This window comes from Clinocottus analis, unplaced genomic scaffold (genome assembly GCF_023055335.1).
Source record: "Clinocottus analis isolate CAN_PGR_092001 unplaced genomic scaffold, fCliAna1.0.p SCAF_15, whole genome shotgun sequence".
Classification (NCBI taxonomy): domain Eukaryota; kingdom Metazoa; phylum Chordata; class Actinopteri; order Perciformes; family Cottidae; genus Clinocottus; species Clinocottus analis.
This window is the reverse complement of record NW_027175876.1, coordinates 7,378,358-7,397,107: the sequence shown is the minus strand read 5'-3', so window position 1 is coordinate 7,397,107 and position 18,750 is coordinate 7,378,358. Positions and strand designations below refer to the sequence as shown.

Here is an 18,750-nt window from a genome sequence, read left to right as displayed (position 1 = left end):
TCGTCCTCTCTCTCTCCTCCGGTCAATGCTCTGCTGCTGTCTAGCTTTGAGCTTCGTGTTGTTATTTGGAACACTGATGACGTAATTCTAGAGGACGATGCTTTCATGACAGGAGAGAAGATGTCTGACATCTATGTCAGGGGGTAAACACACGATTCCATTGCATGGCTCGTACAACTACCTCCCTTCCTTCCTCCTGGAGTCATTTCTTTCTTCCCTTTCTCACTTCCTGTCTCAAACTCTCCATCCAGCATGAAACCTTGCTTGTCTTAAACTCTCCAAATAGCACGCTTAAAACTATTGCCAAATGAAAAATGAACTCAGTCAGGATCAAACCACATAAACAACTTGATTACCATCATGATCACAGCCGTCTAAAGGCCAAAGTAACACACAGAGATGCTGAGATTGAAATAAATACAGTCGTTCAAGTTTAAGAGAAATTTATATTTTTGATATTTTTGATCGTCATTATCACTAACTACAGTTTTCTTTTTTTGTCAGACTACCATTTTATTTTTTTGTTACACTTTCATTTTATTTAACTACAGTATAATTTCCTTTTTTGTAAAACTATTTAATTACTTAAACTACCATTTTTTGAATCAAAAACGCATCTTATTTTGTCAAACTAATATTTTAAAAACCTACTTGTTTCCCTTTATTCTGTTAAACTACCATTTTCATTATTTATTCTGCCAAATAACCTTTTTATTTTTCAAGTTTGTTTAAGGTTTGTGGTTTGGTCCTGTATTGTAGATTTTACTTGAAATTACTTTACATGCAGACGATCAAGCTATTTGCAATTTCAATTTGAAGGTGTTTTTAGCTTCTTGCATGTCAACCAGTAAAGAATTTGCATGGCGGCACGACAGAGCTCCAATGTTTTTGATAACATTGTCATGTTGCAGACTGGTAACAATACTGTCCTGTTCATGGAAGACATTTTGACTTGTTTTAAATTGCAGTTACATTAGTTTTCAGTCCAATTAATTTGCATCGCATTAAACCCCCAAAGCATATTGTGAAAATGTATGCCTTACTTGATTCATCATATGGACCTTAAAGTCAATGGAAGATGCAGCAAATGTTCACAGGCTTGCAGTGTAATGTGACATCAACGAATAATCGAAACCGTGTAACTGCATTAATCCTTCTTACTTCGTCAAGTGCCCATACAGTATGCACTGTAATGCACAAAAATACCAGCTTCAGGAACTGACACCTGTGCAATGCAGCCATTATTAATGACTCATGAAATGCCTCAAATTAAAAAGGTCTTTTAATATTTTACTCCTGTTTAAAGTTATTAGTGTCAGTGTTTTGCGGAGCCTCCACACTTAACAAAACAATGTTTTCCGTCAGCTGACCCGTGGTTGTCAACACAGAACTGCACTGTAACAAGCTGGGTACCATCCTTAAACCAGCCTAAATACATAGTGGATGATATTTAGAAGTAGAGGTCCTCATGCAGTCAGTTCCTGTCCAAACTGTCTGCATTGACAGACGAATACAACGTTGTGATACAGTAGTTCACAGACTGACCCGATAGCTCTTGACACTAAAGAAGAAAGTTTGGTTTAATTTAGTAAGAATTTCAGGAAAATTTCCCAAATGGCATTTTTGCAAGCTTTGTTTATGCATGGCTTTGAAAATAGTGTGAAGCTCAAACAACAAATCAGGATTCATGTATCATTTAATAACTTTTTGTTTTGTTTGTTATTATCTTACAGATACATTAACCTGATTTGCTTTTGGGGAGCCACATTATGTGTTTTGATTATGACCTATTAGCATCATCTCTCTTGTTGGCAGACTGGTACATTTAACCTGTCCTATGCTCTTGTGTAAATCAACTAAATTAATATACAGTAACTGACAGGGAATTGTAATTTCCTTTGAAGAGAACTTAGAAGTGCATGACTGACAAAATCAAACAATCTATCCACTCATCCAAACCACGTCCCTGTAGGTCCACCTAACTCTCACCTATGCTACTTCCTGCAGATGGCTGAAAGGGCAGCAGGAGGACAAGCAGGACACAGATGTGCACTATCACTCCCTGACGGGTGAGGGCAACTTCAACTGGCGCTTCGTCTACCCCTTCGATTACCTCATGGCTGAGGAGAAGATCGTGATCTCTAAGAAGGAGTCAATGTTCTCCTGGGATGAGACTGAATACAAGATCCCTCCTCGTCTCACGCTGCAGGTCTGGGACGCCGACCACTTCTCTGCTGATGACTTCCTGGGTGAGGCCTGATGGGAACAATTACAGAACTTTCCATCTGATCTTACGCGACAAAAATGCTTAAGTATCACCATCCTTATTGTCGTTGGCTATCACCGCTCACAGGTGCGATTGAGTTGGACTTAAACCGGTTCCCTCGTGGCGCCAAGACGGCCAAGCAGTGTTCCCTTGACATGATCCGAAACGAGCACGAGCTGCCCACCATTTCCATCTTCAAGCAAAAGAGGGTCAAGGGCTGGTGGCCATTTGTAGCCCGCGACGAGAACGATGAGATGGAGCTAACGGTTAGTCAGTCACGAAATACTGAGCACAACATTATGACCAAAGTCACAACTTCAGTTTGGTGTCACATCATCATCTTGAAATGACATCATTTCATGAGATCATTTCTAAACAGCAGCTAGGAAATCTGTATTGAATTAAACAGTATAAAGAACAATGAAAGTAAAATGAAAAAGTAATAAAACCAATAACTGCAGTTCATCTATAGAGATGAAGGCAGTGTCTCATCTTGGGAGACGGAATAGAAAACTACATCTTGAGTATTAGTGTACTCAAGGCATCTCATTTTGATATCCGTCATGTCATGTGGTCGTTGCAGGGTAAGGTAGAAGCTGAGCTTCATCTGGTGACAGGAGAGGAGGCGGAGAAAAGTCCTGTAGGGCTGGGACGAAATGAGCCTGATCCACTGGAGAAACCAAAGTAAGATATTGACATTTATTCAGCTTATGTTTATATATATATATATATATATATATATATATATATATATATATATATATATATATATATATATATATATATGACTCTCACACACACCTTTTTCACAAATACAATGTGAGGATAGTTGCTGCCCTTTAAATCTCCTCAAGAAAATCCTTCCCATAGTACAAAAATCAGTGAATCAAATGTTACAAATCACCATTAATCAGGACTTAATATTTGATAAACATGTGATTGATAACAATGCTTTTTGCACTGTCAAAAGGCATTGTTACACTTTCACACTCGTTTCTCCTCCTACCATCTCTTCAACTGTCTCCCTCTGTCTCTCCCCTTCTTTCTGCGTGCAACTCCCCTTCTCTCCTTACCATTTCTCCCTGTTTTTCCCTCCATCTACATTCCTGCCTTCCTTCTTTCCTCTCCCTATCTCTACCTCCTTCCGTAAAGTCGCCCGGACACCAGTCTTATGTGGTTTCTGGGCCCCCTGAAGGGCATTGGTTACTTCATCTGGCACAACTACCGCTGGCTGATCCTCAAGGTCGTGGGGCTGATACTGCTGCTGCTCATGCTGGGCCTCTTCCTCTACTCACTCCCTGGCTACCTGGTCAAGAAGATGCTGGGGGCCTGACGCGCTGGTAGCCTCCTCCCCCTCCTCGCTGTCTCTGCTTCTCTATTAGTCCCTTTACTTCCAGGATGTTCCTGTGCTATACGTGTAGCTCTCTCTCTCCTGTCTCTCGCCAAAACTCAGTTTCTTTGTTTTCTCTTGTCTCCTCCTCGTCTCAGCTATAGAATAGTATTTTTCCACCAAGTGCCATAACATGTCTGAAGTGACCTGCTGTTCATTATAAAACAAGCAGGGATGTTTTTTTTAAGGCATTGGAGAGCTAGCCAGCCACCAAATGCCTCATTCACATATTCATCGTATAGGATGGATGGTAGAGATGAGAATGATTCTGTATTATTACCGGATTTATATATCAGTTAGAATCCTGTCCAGACCATCATACAACAGATCCTCATTGGCATCCAGATATTTTACTAAACAATGTACAAAATATTGTCAGCTGTGATGCAAGTTTTAGTTATGTCACATAACCAAATTGCTTACTAATGAGCACTTTAAGTTATGGATGAATTGGAGGAAATATTGGATCATACAATGTGTTTCAGACAACTGAACATGAAAAAAAAAATAGAATAATCGTACAAGAATATGAATAACTGTTTCTAGTGTTCTGTATCATATCCTAAATATGAATACAATCTGAAGTTGAATTAATTTAAAATTCAATCAAAGCATTAAACCCGTCAGAGGCAACAATGCTTGTCTGGTTACAAAAAAAACATCAGTGTTTGGAGTTGTTGATCATTTGTATCAACATATTCATAGAAATGTGAGTATGCTGTTGTGAAACACAACTCAAAATAGATGCAACGCGTCTTGCTTAACCACTAATGCCAGCTTTCTCTCTCTCTTTTACCCATATTTCATCCCATTTCTCCCTCTCCTCACTCACCCTTCATTAACTCATTCCTCCATCCACCTGCATGCCTTCTCCACCAAACTTTCCTTTCCTCTCCCTAAAACCTCCATCCTTCTAGTCGCCCAGACACGACCTTCCTGTGGTTCCTAAGCCCGCTGAAAGCCATCCGCTACCTGGTGTGCAACCGCTACAAGTGGCTGATCATCAAGATTGTGCTGGCCCTGCTGCTGCTCGTCATGCTGGGCCTCTTCCTCTACAGCATGCCGGGCTACCTTGTCAAGAAGCTGCTGGGGGCCTGAGGGGCTACTGGGAGGACTGGGAGGGGGGTGGCCAGCCGGCTATGTAGGGGAGCTTGTGGGTGCAAACCAGAAGGAGAGTACGAGGAGTCTCGCCCACAGGAAGGAGAAAGCGCTTTGGAAGTACAATTTCATTATTTTCTCCTCTCTAATGCAACTGATCGCCACCCTCCACCTTCGCTCTCCGGATAGAGGCTGAAACCACCCAAAATTACTCCTTCATGAGAAACACTGTCTAATCCACCCTGCAGCAAGCCTAACAAAACTAATGCTCAATATCTGGACTATCTTGAACTGACTAAAGCAATCATTTTCTCAAGTGTTTTAACCCCTGATATTCTTTTCAAGCAATGTTACATGACAATGAATGTCTTTTTATCTGTTTATTCAACTTTTAGTTTATTTATTTAGTTAAATCAGATCGCATGGACGTTTATTTAAAGTGATGCTCTTGAATCTTAGATCCCATTACTGCTCCAATGTCTGCTGTTGGTTATGGTAATAGGCAACAAATGAAGATTATGTTTGATCACGCTTTGCTCTCGACCCTCTTTTTAGCATTTATAAGCACTGTATTCACATTTATTAATAGATAAACTGTATAACACACAATGAGCAGAAATAAGTACATTAAAGTGTTTATTAATGTAGTTATTCTCGACAATTATACATCCTCCTGTGAAGACAGTTTATATTATTACATCTATATTATCATGTATTATCTGTTTATACAACATCCTCCTTATAATGGCCTGCAGGAGGAGTTATAGTTATTGACAAATACATTGATAAATGTTTAATAATAATGTTTATGTATTGCTTATAAATGCTAGGGGGATTTAAAGCAAAGTGTCACATGTTTAAACTGTTATAGCTCTTGCAGTCTTTGCACACTTCACTAATAATAATGTAGAAACAAAAATATATGTATATTTTCCTAATTCAATCCAGTGAGACACAGAACAAGATTACGTCGAAATTGATTTGAGGTAAATTCAACTTCAATGTTACAATATTTAATCTCTGGGATCAAAGCAACCAAACCAGACTGGAGTCAAATACAATTTGCAAACGATTATTAAAAAAGAGAATACAAATAATTGTTTGCAAATATAATTTGACGACATCTGGTTGAAACATTAAAGCAACAAATACTTAAAGATGAATACTGTTTTCTACTCAAATGTAAACTTATATTGCATGCATTATTGTAATAATTGACCACAGAGGTTGTGTGTGTTGGCATGGCTGTCTCTCCAAATCCCCAACCCTCTTATCTTTAACTTTACAGATAATGTGAAGATGATTTTATGGGAACAATATTAAGTGCACTTGAGTGATGACGTGAAAGGGCGTCTGGGGTTGATTCTCTAAACTCTGGCTCCATAGTGGATGGCATTGTTTGCAGTGTCTGTTATTCCCTTTCAAATTTGCCTGCGCCTGACCTTATTTGTGTAGCAGTCTTTGTTTGTAATTCTGTCTTTTACTGATTACACATTGCACTAAACTTGCCTGTTTTTACAATTTGTGTTGTTATCTTGTGAAATGTGTGCAATATTTATTTATTTTTTGTTTCTTTTGGCAGTTTGAAATAAACTGAATTCCATGGACAAGGTTGAGATTCCCCTGAATATGACATGAAACTGGCGGTCCATTTCAAAAGCGTACATTTAATACACTTATTTGATACTGTATCAAATAGTCAAAGTCATAAATATCTTGAAAAGCGCCATTTAAAAGTATGTTGCAAAAATGCCCTGTAGAAAGTCAATGTATCGTACGTCTTTAGAAAAATGGTACAGTATGTTTAAAAATGTATGAAAAAAGTTATGGTGGTATATCACAAAATGTCATAGCATAGTTTGCACAAAAAAGCCATAGTTTAGTATGTCGTAAAATGTCCTTAATAAAGTGAAAGTAAAGTATGCTGACAATTGTTCAGGAACAAGATAATTATAAAAAGAAAATTAAACAAACTATACTATGACATTTTTACTCAAGACATATTAGACTTTTTTCATGAACATTTTTGACATTTTTTTTTTACGATTTTTATAACTAATGAATCAATATAAAATGCATGTATTATATTTTAATCATCCGTGTCTGTGCCCCTCAACAAGCATCCGTCAGGTTAACATCACAGTTCACTATAGCATGGCAGCTCGTGGTACTCTGTCACTGGATTACATGCTGCCATCAATGCTAGGGCTGTTAGCTAAAGTTAGCTATTTCTGTAGAAAGCAGTTTAATGTGGAAATGAAATTACAAGTTTAATTTGTTTACATTGCTCGACGAAAGTAAGTACGTCAGTAAGCAACATGGACTGGTACTTGATCATCGTTAGGATTTGGAGATTTAGTTTCCTCCCACAAGAGCCAACAACATTTCACACATGACAACAGACTCTCTCAAACATGCCACTCCCCATCCTTTAAACTTGAGGTAAAAAAAAAAAAAAAGTACTGAAGTAGAAATAAAAGTCCTGATTTTTTTTTTGGTGCACAAATAATGACTTTGTTATAGAAAGTGATCCAATACTTTCACCCAGGTAAGTATTTAACCCGCTGCATTTTTTGGCTAAAGACCTACCGTGTGCGGCTGGTTGAGGCACGGAAATCACGGATGAAGATGAGTGATTTTTAATCTCAGATTCTCTCTGTACAGCCGTCCCAGTACCAGCATGTCGTGGCTGCTGCGCCCAGTGAGGACGATGTGTATCCTGACCTGGAGGCACTACAGGCGTCACTGTGTGGGGCTGCTGGCTGCGCTGCTGGCTCTGCTCTTCCTGGCTCTGCTCTTCTACTCTTTCCCCTCAGAGCTCAGCCACAAGCTCTTCAACACTGCTGGATAAAACCCCCGTATTGCACTAGTATGCATCCACTTTGTATCCCAAAGTGGATGCAACTTGTTCTAAATATTCTTTTTATAAGACTGTAAAAAATAAAAGCTGGAATCTAATCCTTATCTATTAAGTGTTGATTTTACAGTGAATAGAACTCCTTTCACACATACTCTGATGAATCAAATGATGAATTAAATACAAAAGTTATATGATTCTAAAGGTTTGAATGATAAAAGGAAATTGGTGTGGTCCCAAGAAGCTCATGAGCCCTCTAGCCAATATTGATCCACCAATAAAGAACAGGGACGATGCGTCATATTGATTACATCTTGAATATGTGGGCTACCACAAATAAACAGCACGATATATTAATGCAGAGAGTGAAGCACAGAGTCTGGGATTGTTTATATATCATACGTGGCTTGGTGCTGCCATCTTGTGGAAGCATCATGTTTTCAAAGGTATGAAATATTTAGTTCCTCAAAGCAAACTTTGGACCATCTGCACCACACCAATATTGTCTGTTTTCTCCAAAAATACAAATTCTAGAAAAGCTTTGGTTTCAAGGCTCTATGAAGGCCTTTGAGCAAATTAAAATTAAAATGCTTATTTACTCACAGTAATGTTTACAGGATATGTTCAAAAACAACACTCAACTATAAATACAGCGGGTTGGAAATGTACTGTATCAAATTGAAAATGAATTTAAAAATGAATCAACTTCATCAGAATCATCAAACTCATATTACGCTGAATCTAAACACCAAAACCTACAAAGGAGGTCTGCCAGGCTACTCCTAACCTCTTTAACCCCAGCAATTTATTGCAGAAAGAACCAGATTTTAAAATCAATATGAGACAACAGCGCAAGACCAAAATATCAGTAGCTGTGGAAAAACTATGAAACCTTTAAAGGGGAACGTAGTGTACAAAAATCATGGTAACTTATCTAAAAAAAAACAAGAATTAAAAACAAACCGGTCATAGTAGATGCACGATGTGCCGGTTAATAAATAGTATTGTTTGCATGTGATTAAAAACGGCCCAATGTTGATTCAAATACTTCAGTAAGGGGAAAGTATCAACAAACATTTAACACAGGTTACATGTGAGGGCTTTAATGTTCAAACATTTTGACATTCTTATTTTTTTTTTTGAGCAAAATGAAAAAAGTGTTTATGAGCTGTGCCTTCAATGTTATATCCAGAAGCTGACTGGAGGTGGCGCTATGGTCTTGTGATCAAAATGCCACTTAGGTCCCACAAACTAATACTTGAAACCTTCATTTTTGACAAGACGCATGTTTCAAACACATGCAGACGGAGGCACCAGATCTCTCTCATGATCAAAATGAATTCAGAGTTTCTCATCCACCCACACACTCCACACAAATGATACATGTCTTCTCAAGCTGATGGCAAGATGGGCCCTCTCTGGATGTCGACACAAACAAATCCCCACATGGGTCAGATGTTCCTGCCCTGAGGAGTGCCCCCCCTACCGCCCCCGCCTGTTGGCAGCGACCGTGCTCGCCATCGCCCCGCGGGGCACCTCGGCGCTCTTTTGGCCTCAAGTGGCCTCAGTTGCTACTGAGCCCCAAGGGATGTAAGTCAGCCAGCAAAGGTTTCTGACATATGATCCAGCATCTGTGATGTCACCAACAGCTGACTTGTCATAAGACCTTTGTGAAAGGAGGGAAGTAAGGGATGAATGAGGAGAAGGCCTTATTTTCAACAGACCCTTAGCTGGAACGCTGAGTGCTTTTGCATCAAGCTTCCGAGATTACACACTGAATGACTGCCATTAGAGAGTGATTCTATAATCTATTATAATACCATAAGCTAGGGATTGACAGACTTTGACCCCCACTCGCAGGTGTATAATAAGCCCCATTCACTCTGCATATGCTCCGCGAGAGAGCGTGCATGAGTGTGTGTCTGCTAATTCCAACCCCCAGGGGCATATGTTTACTCCTTCTTCAACAAAGCATCATATTCATTGCTCAGGGGTTGAGAGGTGCAAAATCTAAGCCTGACCTTCAGCCAGTTAACTAACTGACAGCTTAGAGTATTGGTGGTGGGGAGGGGTTGCATAACCACTTAAGTCCTGACTAACAGTTTCTTAATATTGCAATAACGAAGGAGACGTCCGCTCCTCCTCTGCCACATGAGATGCACTGTACAGAATACAGAGGAGTGGAGGACGGCTGCAGAGGACAGCCGAGAATTCAAAGGCATTTAGTCTAGCGGAGGCTGTGACCTTGTCAAAGAACAAATCATTCACTTAACAAGAATTAGATTTAATAAACAAAAAGGGAAGGTCAGATTCAGGAACAACATGACAAGTGTCCCCCTACTCCTCTACCAAATATGAAAGGTACTGGCCTTGTTTCAAGGTAACTTGTTCAAAAAGAAGTATGTTTGGCCATTAACAGGAGCATCTACTGCAAACAGGCATACAGTTTTTCCCCCAACAGAATGTTGCCTTTAAATGTTCAGCCGCACAACTTTAACCTTTGAATATAAGGAAAGTGTAGGGTTTGTTGCGTTCATTTGTTGTATTAAATAAAATTATATCCCGGTCTGTGCAGTGGAGTGCACTTGCCAGTCTCTTAGTTCGCATTTATTATCAGAAATGGTCTGAGGAAATGTTTTTGTTAAGCCACTGAAAAATCAACAATCCTCCGTTCAGCTTCAGCCATCAAGCCCCAACATTCCTGCTTTATTCCCTCCTCAGCTATAAAAAAAAGTCAACTAACGCCTTCACACATTACAGTAGCTGAGAGCTCATAAGAAAGGAACAAATGGTTGCACAATGTTATGTCTGGATTAACAAAAATATATTTTTTTACTGCCCAGCATTCATGAGATGTTTTTATTTGATTTTTGTTATTAAAAAGTGTGACACAACTCATTGTACGGTTCATCTCACGTCTGCTCAATTCAAGGATATTTTTAAATCATAAGGAACATGTTGACTCATGAAATAAATCAATAAAAGAAAGCGTTATTCAATTAAACTGTTGACGTCTAGCTTTAGAACAACACTTGCTCTTTAATAGAATGTGGATTCGAGATGAAATATAGTATGCATTTATTACCAAATGACAATTATTAGAGCGTGATATTTTTTACTTAAAATGAAGCTCTGAAATGCACAATGTTGAAATCAAACAGTAATTATTTACCATTGTGTATGTAAACAACTGCCATAATTGTTTCTTTCACAAATGTCTCGAGATTGTCCATTCTAGTGTTGACATGGTTTTTGACAAAACATCTGACACAGCACGACATGTCCCCTTTCAAACCAGCAGATAACTTGATCAAGCAGTCAAGATCAGGATATTCAGTTCACAAAATCATATTAATTTCTTCCACAAAAACTGTTACACTTTCTAACTTACAGTAATTTCTTATTCTCCCAGTCATTTTCTCTTATCAAAGCTCTTTGACAATGGATTATGTGTACAATAATTATATGTGGCATTAGGCCATGATTACTGGTGGATTGTGTTATTTTTGCTGCACTGCAGTCGGTTCAGTGAGAGGATAAATCAGCAGCCTTCATCAGAGCATTGTATCATAAACTGTGGCCAAGAAAACATACACAATGTTGCTCATTTAGAAAAATGAAAGAAGATTTGTGATTATTCAAGCATGTAAAAGTTTGCACACTTGACACATCAGTTCAAATGAAAAATGTTGTTTTTTTTATCTAACATAAAAATCTTTGTTCTTCTTTTATTGGAATAATTGCAGCTGCATGCATGCGTACATAATTCTATTTGGCAGAATGCGATGTAAAGATAAGATAAGCCGTAGCTGAAAACAGTAAAGGATGCAACATACTGCACTTCACTATTGGCTATACTTGGACTCATATTAAGCTATGTATGGATATATACCAACATTTCAGATGGTATACATACATGTTTAAGGCTATTACATCTACTCCGTCTGCTCCATAATATGCTTCAAGTTTCCACACCACACTTCTGTAGTTTGCATATTGATCCATGATGAGCTACTAACCAGTTGTGCACAAAAAAATGGCATTCTCCTCTTCAGCAGATGTGAGTGTGCTGGCTATTGTGTCAAACTCTACCCATACATCATCCTGCAGAGAACTAATGTGCAAAACAAACAGTGGAGTGGAGTGGAGGGGGGTAAAATGTTGAGGCATTTTTAGCATAGGATATGCTAATGCTCCCCAAATGGAGCCATAATGAGTACTTCTTTTGAGGTTTAAGTAGGCTACATTTACTGCCACACTCTTGCTCTCTGAATGCTGGACTTTTCATTGTAAATAAGTGTTTTGATTGTGTTATTACTCGCATATGTGTTTTCACTATTGACTGTAAATCACTGCATCAAGCATTCCCATCGGTTCTGCGAGGCCTCGGGTCCATTTTGCCGGTGAGTTTTCATGACTTCCAGCCCCGCTCGAGGACCCGGTGTGCAGCAGGAAAGCAACGAGGCTTATCGAGAATCAAAGCTGTCATTCTTGAGCTGCGGGCCGCGCCACACACGAGCCGCTCAACACACTTCACTGTGCGGGAGCGCGAATGACAAAAGCCTGTGTCTTTAGCCGCTCTGCTGGCCGCAACCGGATCATATGACTCGGCATATCCGTAATGCTCTTAGACCTGCTGATGGACCTCCACAAGACCAAAAAGCCAAAGGAGTTTAACGGATGTGTTGCTGCGATTATTTGGCCAAGTATCTTTATCCCAGAGCTAGATTAGCTGCTAATGACGGAGGAAAAACCTCGTTGCAAAAAACACACGCCATGTAACTGAGAACAAGGGCCATTACTGTGTGAGGAAACCGATTTTAACACAACACAACATGGGCTCTTTAGGCGTAGAAATGCAGTCAGTTATGGAGTATTTACATCATTTAAGTACCACCACACAAATAGAAAAACTCAAAGTAATACTAGAAAAGGTAGCAGCAATAATGGTGCAGATTGGGCCCTTTCAATGTGTATTATCATACTAAATATAATATGGAATTCCAAATGAAAAATAGTTCAAGATGAATGTCAGCAGTATTTTAAAGTTAGAGATGGTTGATGTCATTTAAACCGAATATTGATTTAAAAAGCATATAGGTTCAAAGATTGTGATATATTTTGAATGAAAAGTTTAATCTGAAATGTAAGTGGTACTTGTAAAATATGCAATGGTACTAAAGCACAATATTGAAATGTAGTCAAGAAGTACTAAAGAATAGAAATACGTAGTAAAACGTACCCTTCCTTGACTAAGTACGTACTTTCCTATAATTACACTAAACCAAAAGGCAGAAAACTGTGGCAGCGGTTCAATTACAACACAAGCACCTTCAGGTTTTTTCTGACAGAAAAATATTTATTTGGGTTTATGCATTCAAAATTAAGGTTTAAATTACTTCACAGCAAATGTATTTCTCATAGAAAAAAATCATCAATTCAACACTCATGCTAATAAAGGAGACATACATGAATGAGACTTCACTGTCATGAGCAGTCAGAAGCCTCTTAACAAATTAAGTTAAACATCTGTGGAAAACGACAACAAAGCACATTAAAAGCTTTATGCAACACAAAAAACACTGACTGGAAAACAGGTAACATCACAGTGTGGTGCTCTGGAGTGCTCTTACATTATGTGTGTAATGTCTTTATCTGCTTCCCCCACCCCACTGATGTGCACCCCCCTCTTCTTACAGCAGATACATGTCACCACTAATGGACATCAAGTGCTTCCTTTTTTACAGCTCTCTTCTGGACATACATTAGAGACAGAAACCCCATTTTTTCGACCCATAAGTAGAGCTCATACACACACTCACTTCCACGCACACGCACGCAAGCCACTCACTCTTTCTAGTGACAGCTGTGTATCACGCTACAGAATGCACCGAACAACGTGAAGATTGTTAACGAGTTGAAAGGAAGGAGAGACCGGGATCAGTGCAGCAACATGAAGAATAATCCGATCAGTAGTTTGTGAAGTTAGATATCATTTGATTCAAACATACAGCAGTTTAATATAAATAAAGATTATCACAAATTAAAGCTCATCTCAAAACTTATGGATTTCAAATATCATTTAGTACATTTTGAGAAGAATCTTTTGGCGGATATAAAAGCAAATGTAAAGCAACAAAAAAAAAGGGGGCCAAAAGCATTTCATTCTCATATCTATAATCTTGATGTCCTTTTGAATACTAATCTCAGTCTCCTGAAACAGAGCAAGGGATGCTGTTGTTGAGTCTGCTTCATCCAAACCTCGAGCACCAGATGAGGAGGAAGAGGAGTCCAATCTTCACCCAGGTTGTAACTTCTAATAAAAGAGCGTTATCCATCACCGTCTCCTCTTCAGCTCAGTTTGTTCTGAATGTTCATCAGACTGGTGTATGACTTTGCCCGTTTGGCTGGGAAGAGACAGAATTTACAACACTTTACAAAAATGCAATTTAAAGGGTTAAATTACTTTTGTTTTACTTTGAGTTATTCTATTATTGTACTAAAGTACAAGGTGTTTGGAAAATAGTTTTTCAAAACGTGCATTAAAACATGCACATACATATTCAGATTAAAGCCAAGATGGTCGTGACAAACGGACACTCTTGAGGAAAATAAAGAAGTTAATAAGATTCCTAAAGGGCTGCAGATGGTGCTTGCATTCTCCTCATGCAAGAACATTGTGACTAGCATAGACACAGGCAATGAATTACTATTTAAAGCTTCTGGTTCCTCTCCATTTTTGGATAATTCAATTCACAATCAGAATTACAGCAAGTGTTGTAGTTTACATCTTTGTCTGCGCAAAATTTCACAATTTCATCCTTTCGTGTGAAGTCCTGAGTTATGACCAAAAACATGGACTTTTCTCCCAAATTTGAAAAAAAAAAGAAAAGTTGTTCCTGAGATATCACTTTCACGAGAATGGAACAGACATGAGGTCACAGTGACTTTGACCTTTAACCTCCAAAACGTCAAAATCAATTCCTCCTTTAGACCAGGTTGTAGTTTGTGTGAAATTTGAGAAAAATCATTCAGGCGTTCCTGAGGTTTTGCATTAAAAAAGAATGATATAAAAATATGAAGGGGAAAAAAACATATTTAGGGGCTTCAGTCGTCATATTAGGGGCCTGAAACCATATAAAATAATGAATTTTTGATGATGCGTATTCAGAGTAGAGCCGTGTGGCATGAATAAAGATGCAGTCGCACAGATGCAAAAGTTATGGAGATGTGAGAATACGAGTCTGTACAGAAGCTAATGTTACAACGTGAGGTGCAATGGAGGAAGGCCCCCAGGGGCTGGCTTCACAACAATACTTTAGACGTTTGTAGTGACGGGTCAGCCTGCACTTTGCTTTAAGATTTGTCCATGCCAAGTAAGACATTTAACAAAAGAAAAAAAGGCACTTGGAGATCAACCTGCATAAAGAAAAACCCTGAGAGAATGGAACGTAAAAAAATGATATGATCAACAGAATATCAATATGGTTTTAAGTTTATTTTGGTTATTTATCTTTATTTCACTTCTTCTTGAACCACCGTTTTGATAAAATTCCAATATGACAAGTTCTCTGAAATCATTCGTACGTGGTTCTTAAGAACAAATATGGACCTAAAAACCGAAGTAAAAAAAGTTAGCGCCCTTCTCAGTCTTTGGAAACACTCTGATGCTAGAAGGCTGCCGTCATACACCAACACACATACACACAAATGATTACTCCAACCTTATGATCCAGAAGTTTGCAGGAGGCAACCTCACAATGCTATAAATCAACTTAGACCACACCCGTCTTCCTCCATCCCCGCCAAACCCCAATATCACAGTCAGTCAGCCCCATTCTATCCACAAAGATCCCAAACCCCTCAAAATCCTGTCAAAAAATCTCTCTGTGTCACAATGAGCGAATTAAGCTGGTTACTCACGGTGTATGAGCTTGCGTTTCTTTTGTTCAGAGTGAAGGAAGCTGCTCAAGTAGAAGATGATGGGCAGAAAGAGCATGAAGCTGGACACAGCGATGACAGGCACCGTCTCCTCGCGGGGGAAGGAACAATTAAAGTTCTTACTCCACAGTCTGCGAGTCATATTCATCTGAAACGAGGCAAAGTGCCAAACGCAACATAAGCTTCAGTTGAGCACATAATTATAGGACACTATTAATTCGACTCTCAAATGTTTACTGTACTCAGGGATTCTACATCCTGCAGTTATTATTGAAAAGACTAGAAAAGAATTCAGGAGCAAAATCCTGCAACCACAACAAACATCTTTCATTTATTTTGATAAAGAATTTGTTTTTTAGATTTCCTGCATTTCTGAAGCCAACATTTTTTCACAATTATTTTTTTTATTAACACCCTCAAATATAAAATCAACAACCATTGAGATATTGAAAGACCAAACTAAATCATTGAAAATGATAACTCATTGAATAATCAAGGCTAAAACATCAACTCTGACCAGAGAAAAGATTCAAGAAAATCCCTCTTGCTGTCTCTTCACAAAACTGACTTATTTTTTTTAACCTTCATCAACCATCGTTTAAACGCATTGTTGGGTGCGACACAAAAATTCCCTTAAGCGACCTTGACACAAGCTTAAAGTTGGTGTAGACTCGTACGATTGTTCTTTAGTGTCTACAGATTAGTCTAGGCAGCTTTCTCTCATCCCATTGAGAGAGGACTTCTATGAATCCCAGACATACATACATACCGCATCCTCTATGTCAATACACATCGTGTGATTCGTCTCCATTCTGCTGTACAGCTCATTCAGGCCTTTGTATGTCTTCTTACAATCTTTGCACAGCTCTGTATGGTTCCCCTGTAAAGAACAGACATCATCATCAACTTCTAAACATAAACATGTAATCGACAGACATCATCTCCTTATTCATGGTGTACCTGTTGATACTTCTTAAAGCAGGTGATAGTTTGGTTGACCGTGTCCATGAAGTACAGCGTGTCATTGGTCAGGCTCTGGAATCCTTTAGCTACACATTCTACACAACAGGAAGTAAAAACATCAGTTAGGTCTATTTATTCAACAGAGTGGACAAATGGAATCAGATAGTGTTTTGTGATGGTTTCACTTTGGTAGCATGAATTACTTTCCCCTATTTTATTGAAGATTTGAAACAAGTTTAACAATACGATTGTTACATGAACTTTTGCTTACCGTTTAAAGTCAGCAAAAAGGTTTAACTTAACAAATTTCAACTGAACATCTTTGCATTTAAGTTTTTGTATTGAGGAAACAAGTTATTTGAGAACATTACCTGGACTTTGGGAGAGTTGATAGACATTTTTCACTGTTTTCTGACATTTTATAAACCAACTGAATAATGAAAACTGTGTGGAGATCTACCGAATCTGATGCAGCTATATCACAAGTCACAAGCTGCTATGGGTCATTCCTGGGGATTGCAAGACTGAAAGGTCTACCAAAATAAGTCACATGTTTGATCTTGGCTGCAACGTCCACTCCCCGCTCCAATGAAAACATCCCATACCAATCACTGAACTGAACGCGGCCTCGACATGACCCTTCACTATGACCTCTGTGGTCAAATGCATACCCACAAGTGTGTGAGTCAGAAGCTCAAACATGTCACAATAATGCAGATTTACCTACTTTAAATGAATACTGAGGACTTACGGTCACACTGTGATTTCATCCAGATGTCTTCCATGTTGCTGTACAGCCTATACACCAGCATCAGACAGTCACTCCGCAGCAGGCTGTCCCTGCAGCTCTCATTGCCAGGACCCATCTGAGGACACACAGGCGCAATGCATCAACACATTCACTCAGCTGCTATTATTATTATTTTTGTTATTTTTTGACTGACACATAAGCTAAAAGGAATACGTTCCTCAGCTTGCTATTGATAGCAAGTCAAGCAGATTTTAAAGCATTCTTCTTTCCTCTATTTTGTCACCAGCAGTCAGTCACACCGCAAGACTCGTGACTCTCGAGACGACTGCGCAAACACGAGGCTCGTGACAGTTTAGAGACAACTAAAATGAACAGAAAACTGAGCACGCACCTGGTCTGACGAGATGTTCACGTAGGTCTCGGTGAGGTTTCCATAACTGGAGAAACATTTCTGGCAGACTTGAACGGGTCGGGCAGCAGTCACCAAGCAGTCGACGTAGGCGACGTATCTCCGTCCGAATATCTGGAGCAGCTCGCTGCAGTACTCACTGATCTCCAGGTTTTCTGGGAAGGACGAGAGGAGGTTGAGGGAGAACACGGAGCCCACGCCGGGTTTGAACACAGGAGAGTTGCCCACAACAGCAGCAGGGCTGAAAGACGCGGGTTGTTTCATCGTGTCCGCTGAATCTGTTGCGGTGACGTTTGCTTCGCCGCTGGCCACTTGAGCATAAATATATATTAATGATAACACCACCCAAAACGAACTGTTTTCGTAAAGCGACATCGTTAAAAACAGATATTAAAGCGTAGGTTCCTCTTCTTTCACTACACACAACCCATGACTTCCTGGTTGTTTACCAGCGTGATCATGTGACGGCCTGATCTCGCGAGATTAAATCATCACTACGGCGTATCAGTTCTAACGTGACTTCATAATCTCGCGAGAGCAAATCATCACTACGCTGCATTAGTTATACTGTGACTTCATATCATAAATATATATGCTTTTAATAATATTTAACTGTGAGCCTATGTTCCCTATTTATAATGTTTGTATTACTTTGACACGGAAAATAAAATGTATCATCTTATTCAGAAAAATGCATTTAGAAGGAGGCTATAAAATAAGAATATGAATATTGAGTCCAATACAAGTGATATTAACTATATTATCTATGTACAACACAAGTGAATCACAAAAGACAAGGAAGAGTTGAAGCTATTTACACTGCAGCGTATAGGGTCACTGCCAGTTTGTGTGAGGGGGTGTGCGTGGGCGCGAGCACGTGCGTGCGAGTTGAAAAGAGATAGCCGCTCCTCCTGGTCTCCTCATTATTTAAAGGTTTTTGACACCATACAATTTTGCAATGTGCGCTCGGCTCGGAGAAAATAATCACGGAGTCAAGGTAAACGATTTGGGCTCCAATCCTGATTGTGATAATTGTCAAAAACCCCCTCGAATCAAGCTACCGCAGTCAATGGTC

The 18,750-nt window shown here is 39.2% G+C and overlaps 2 protein-coding genes across 7 annotated transcripts in view; one reads left to right on the top strand and one right to left on the bottom strand.

The window, feature by feature from the left end:
• The window catches only part of otofa (otoferlin a), a 64,093-nt gene extending 57,741 nt beyond the window's left edge, over nt 1-6,352 (top strand). For 3 of the 6 annotated variants that reach the window (XM_068576610.1, XM_068576609.1, XM_068576607.1), the window contains 6 exons: nt 45-143; nt 2,008-2,249; nt 2,354-2,532; nt 2,850-2,950; nt 3,419-3,606; nt 4,574-4,662. In XM_068576610.1, coding sequence (XP_068432711.1) covers nt 45-143; nt 2,008-2,249; nt 2,354-2,532; nt 2,850-2,950; nt 3,419-3,599 — 802 coding nt within the window. In that variant the 3' untranslated portion in view covers nt 3,600-3,606; nt 4,574-4,662. Of the gene's footprint in view, nt 1-44; nt 144-2,007; nt 2,250-2,353; nt 2,533-2,849; nt 2,951-3,418; nt 3,607-4,573 lie in introns of all 6 variants that reach the window. The other 3 variants (XM_068576608.1, XM_068576606.1, XM_068576604.1) reach the window with 2 other exon arrangements.
• A 7,419-nt stretch (nt 6,353-13,771) lies between these two features.
• On the bottom strand, nt 13,772-18,122 carry ostm1 (osteoclastogenesis associated transmembrane protein 1). Its single transcript, XM_068576465.1, has 6 exons — nt 17,658-18,122; nt 17,267-17,381; nt 16,513-16,610; nt 16,322-16,432; nt 15,535-15,700; nt 13,772-14,018 (listed from the first exon to the last, which is right to left on the bottom strand). Exons 1-6 carry the CDS (start codon nt 18,048-18,050, stop codon nt 13,963-13,965), a joined length of 939 nt encoding a protein of 312 aa, XP_068432566.1. The 5' UTR covers nt 18,051-18,122; the 3' UTR covers nt 13,772-13,962.
• Nucleotides 18,123-18,750: the final 628 nt, after the last annotated feature.

Excerpts from the sequence above, each read along its gene's own strand:
- ostm1 (XM_068576465.1), bottom strand. The coding sequence starts at position 18,050 with ATGTCGCTTTACGAAAACAGTTCGTTTTGGGTGGTGTTATCATTAATA. Across the intron at positions 16,433-16,512 it reads GCTTTAAGAAGTATCAACAG|GGGAACCATACAGAGCTGTG; the intron begins GTACACCATGAA and ends TGTTCTTTACAG. Across the intron at positions 14,019-15,534 it reads GAAACGCAAGCTCATACACC|CCAAACGGGCAAAGTCATAC; the intron begins GTGAGTAACCAG and ends GTCTCTTCCCAG.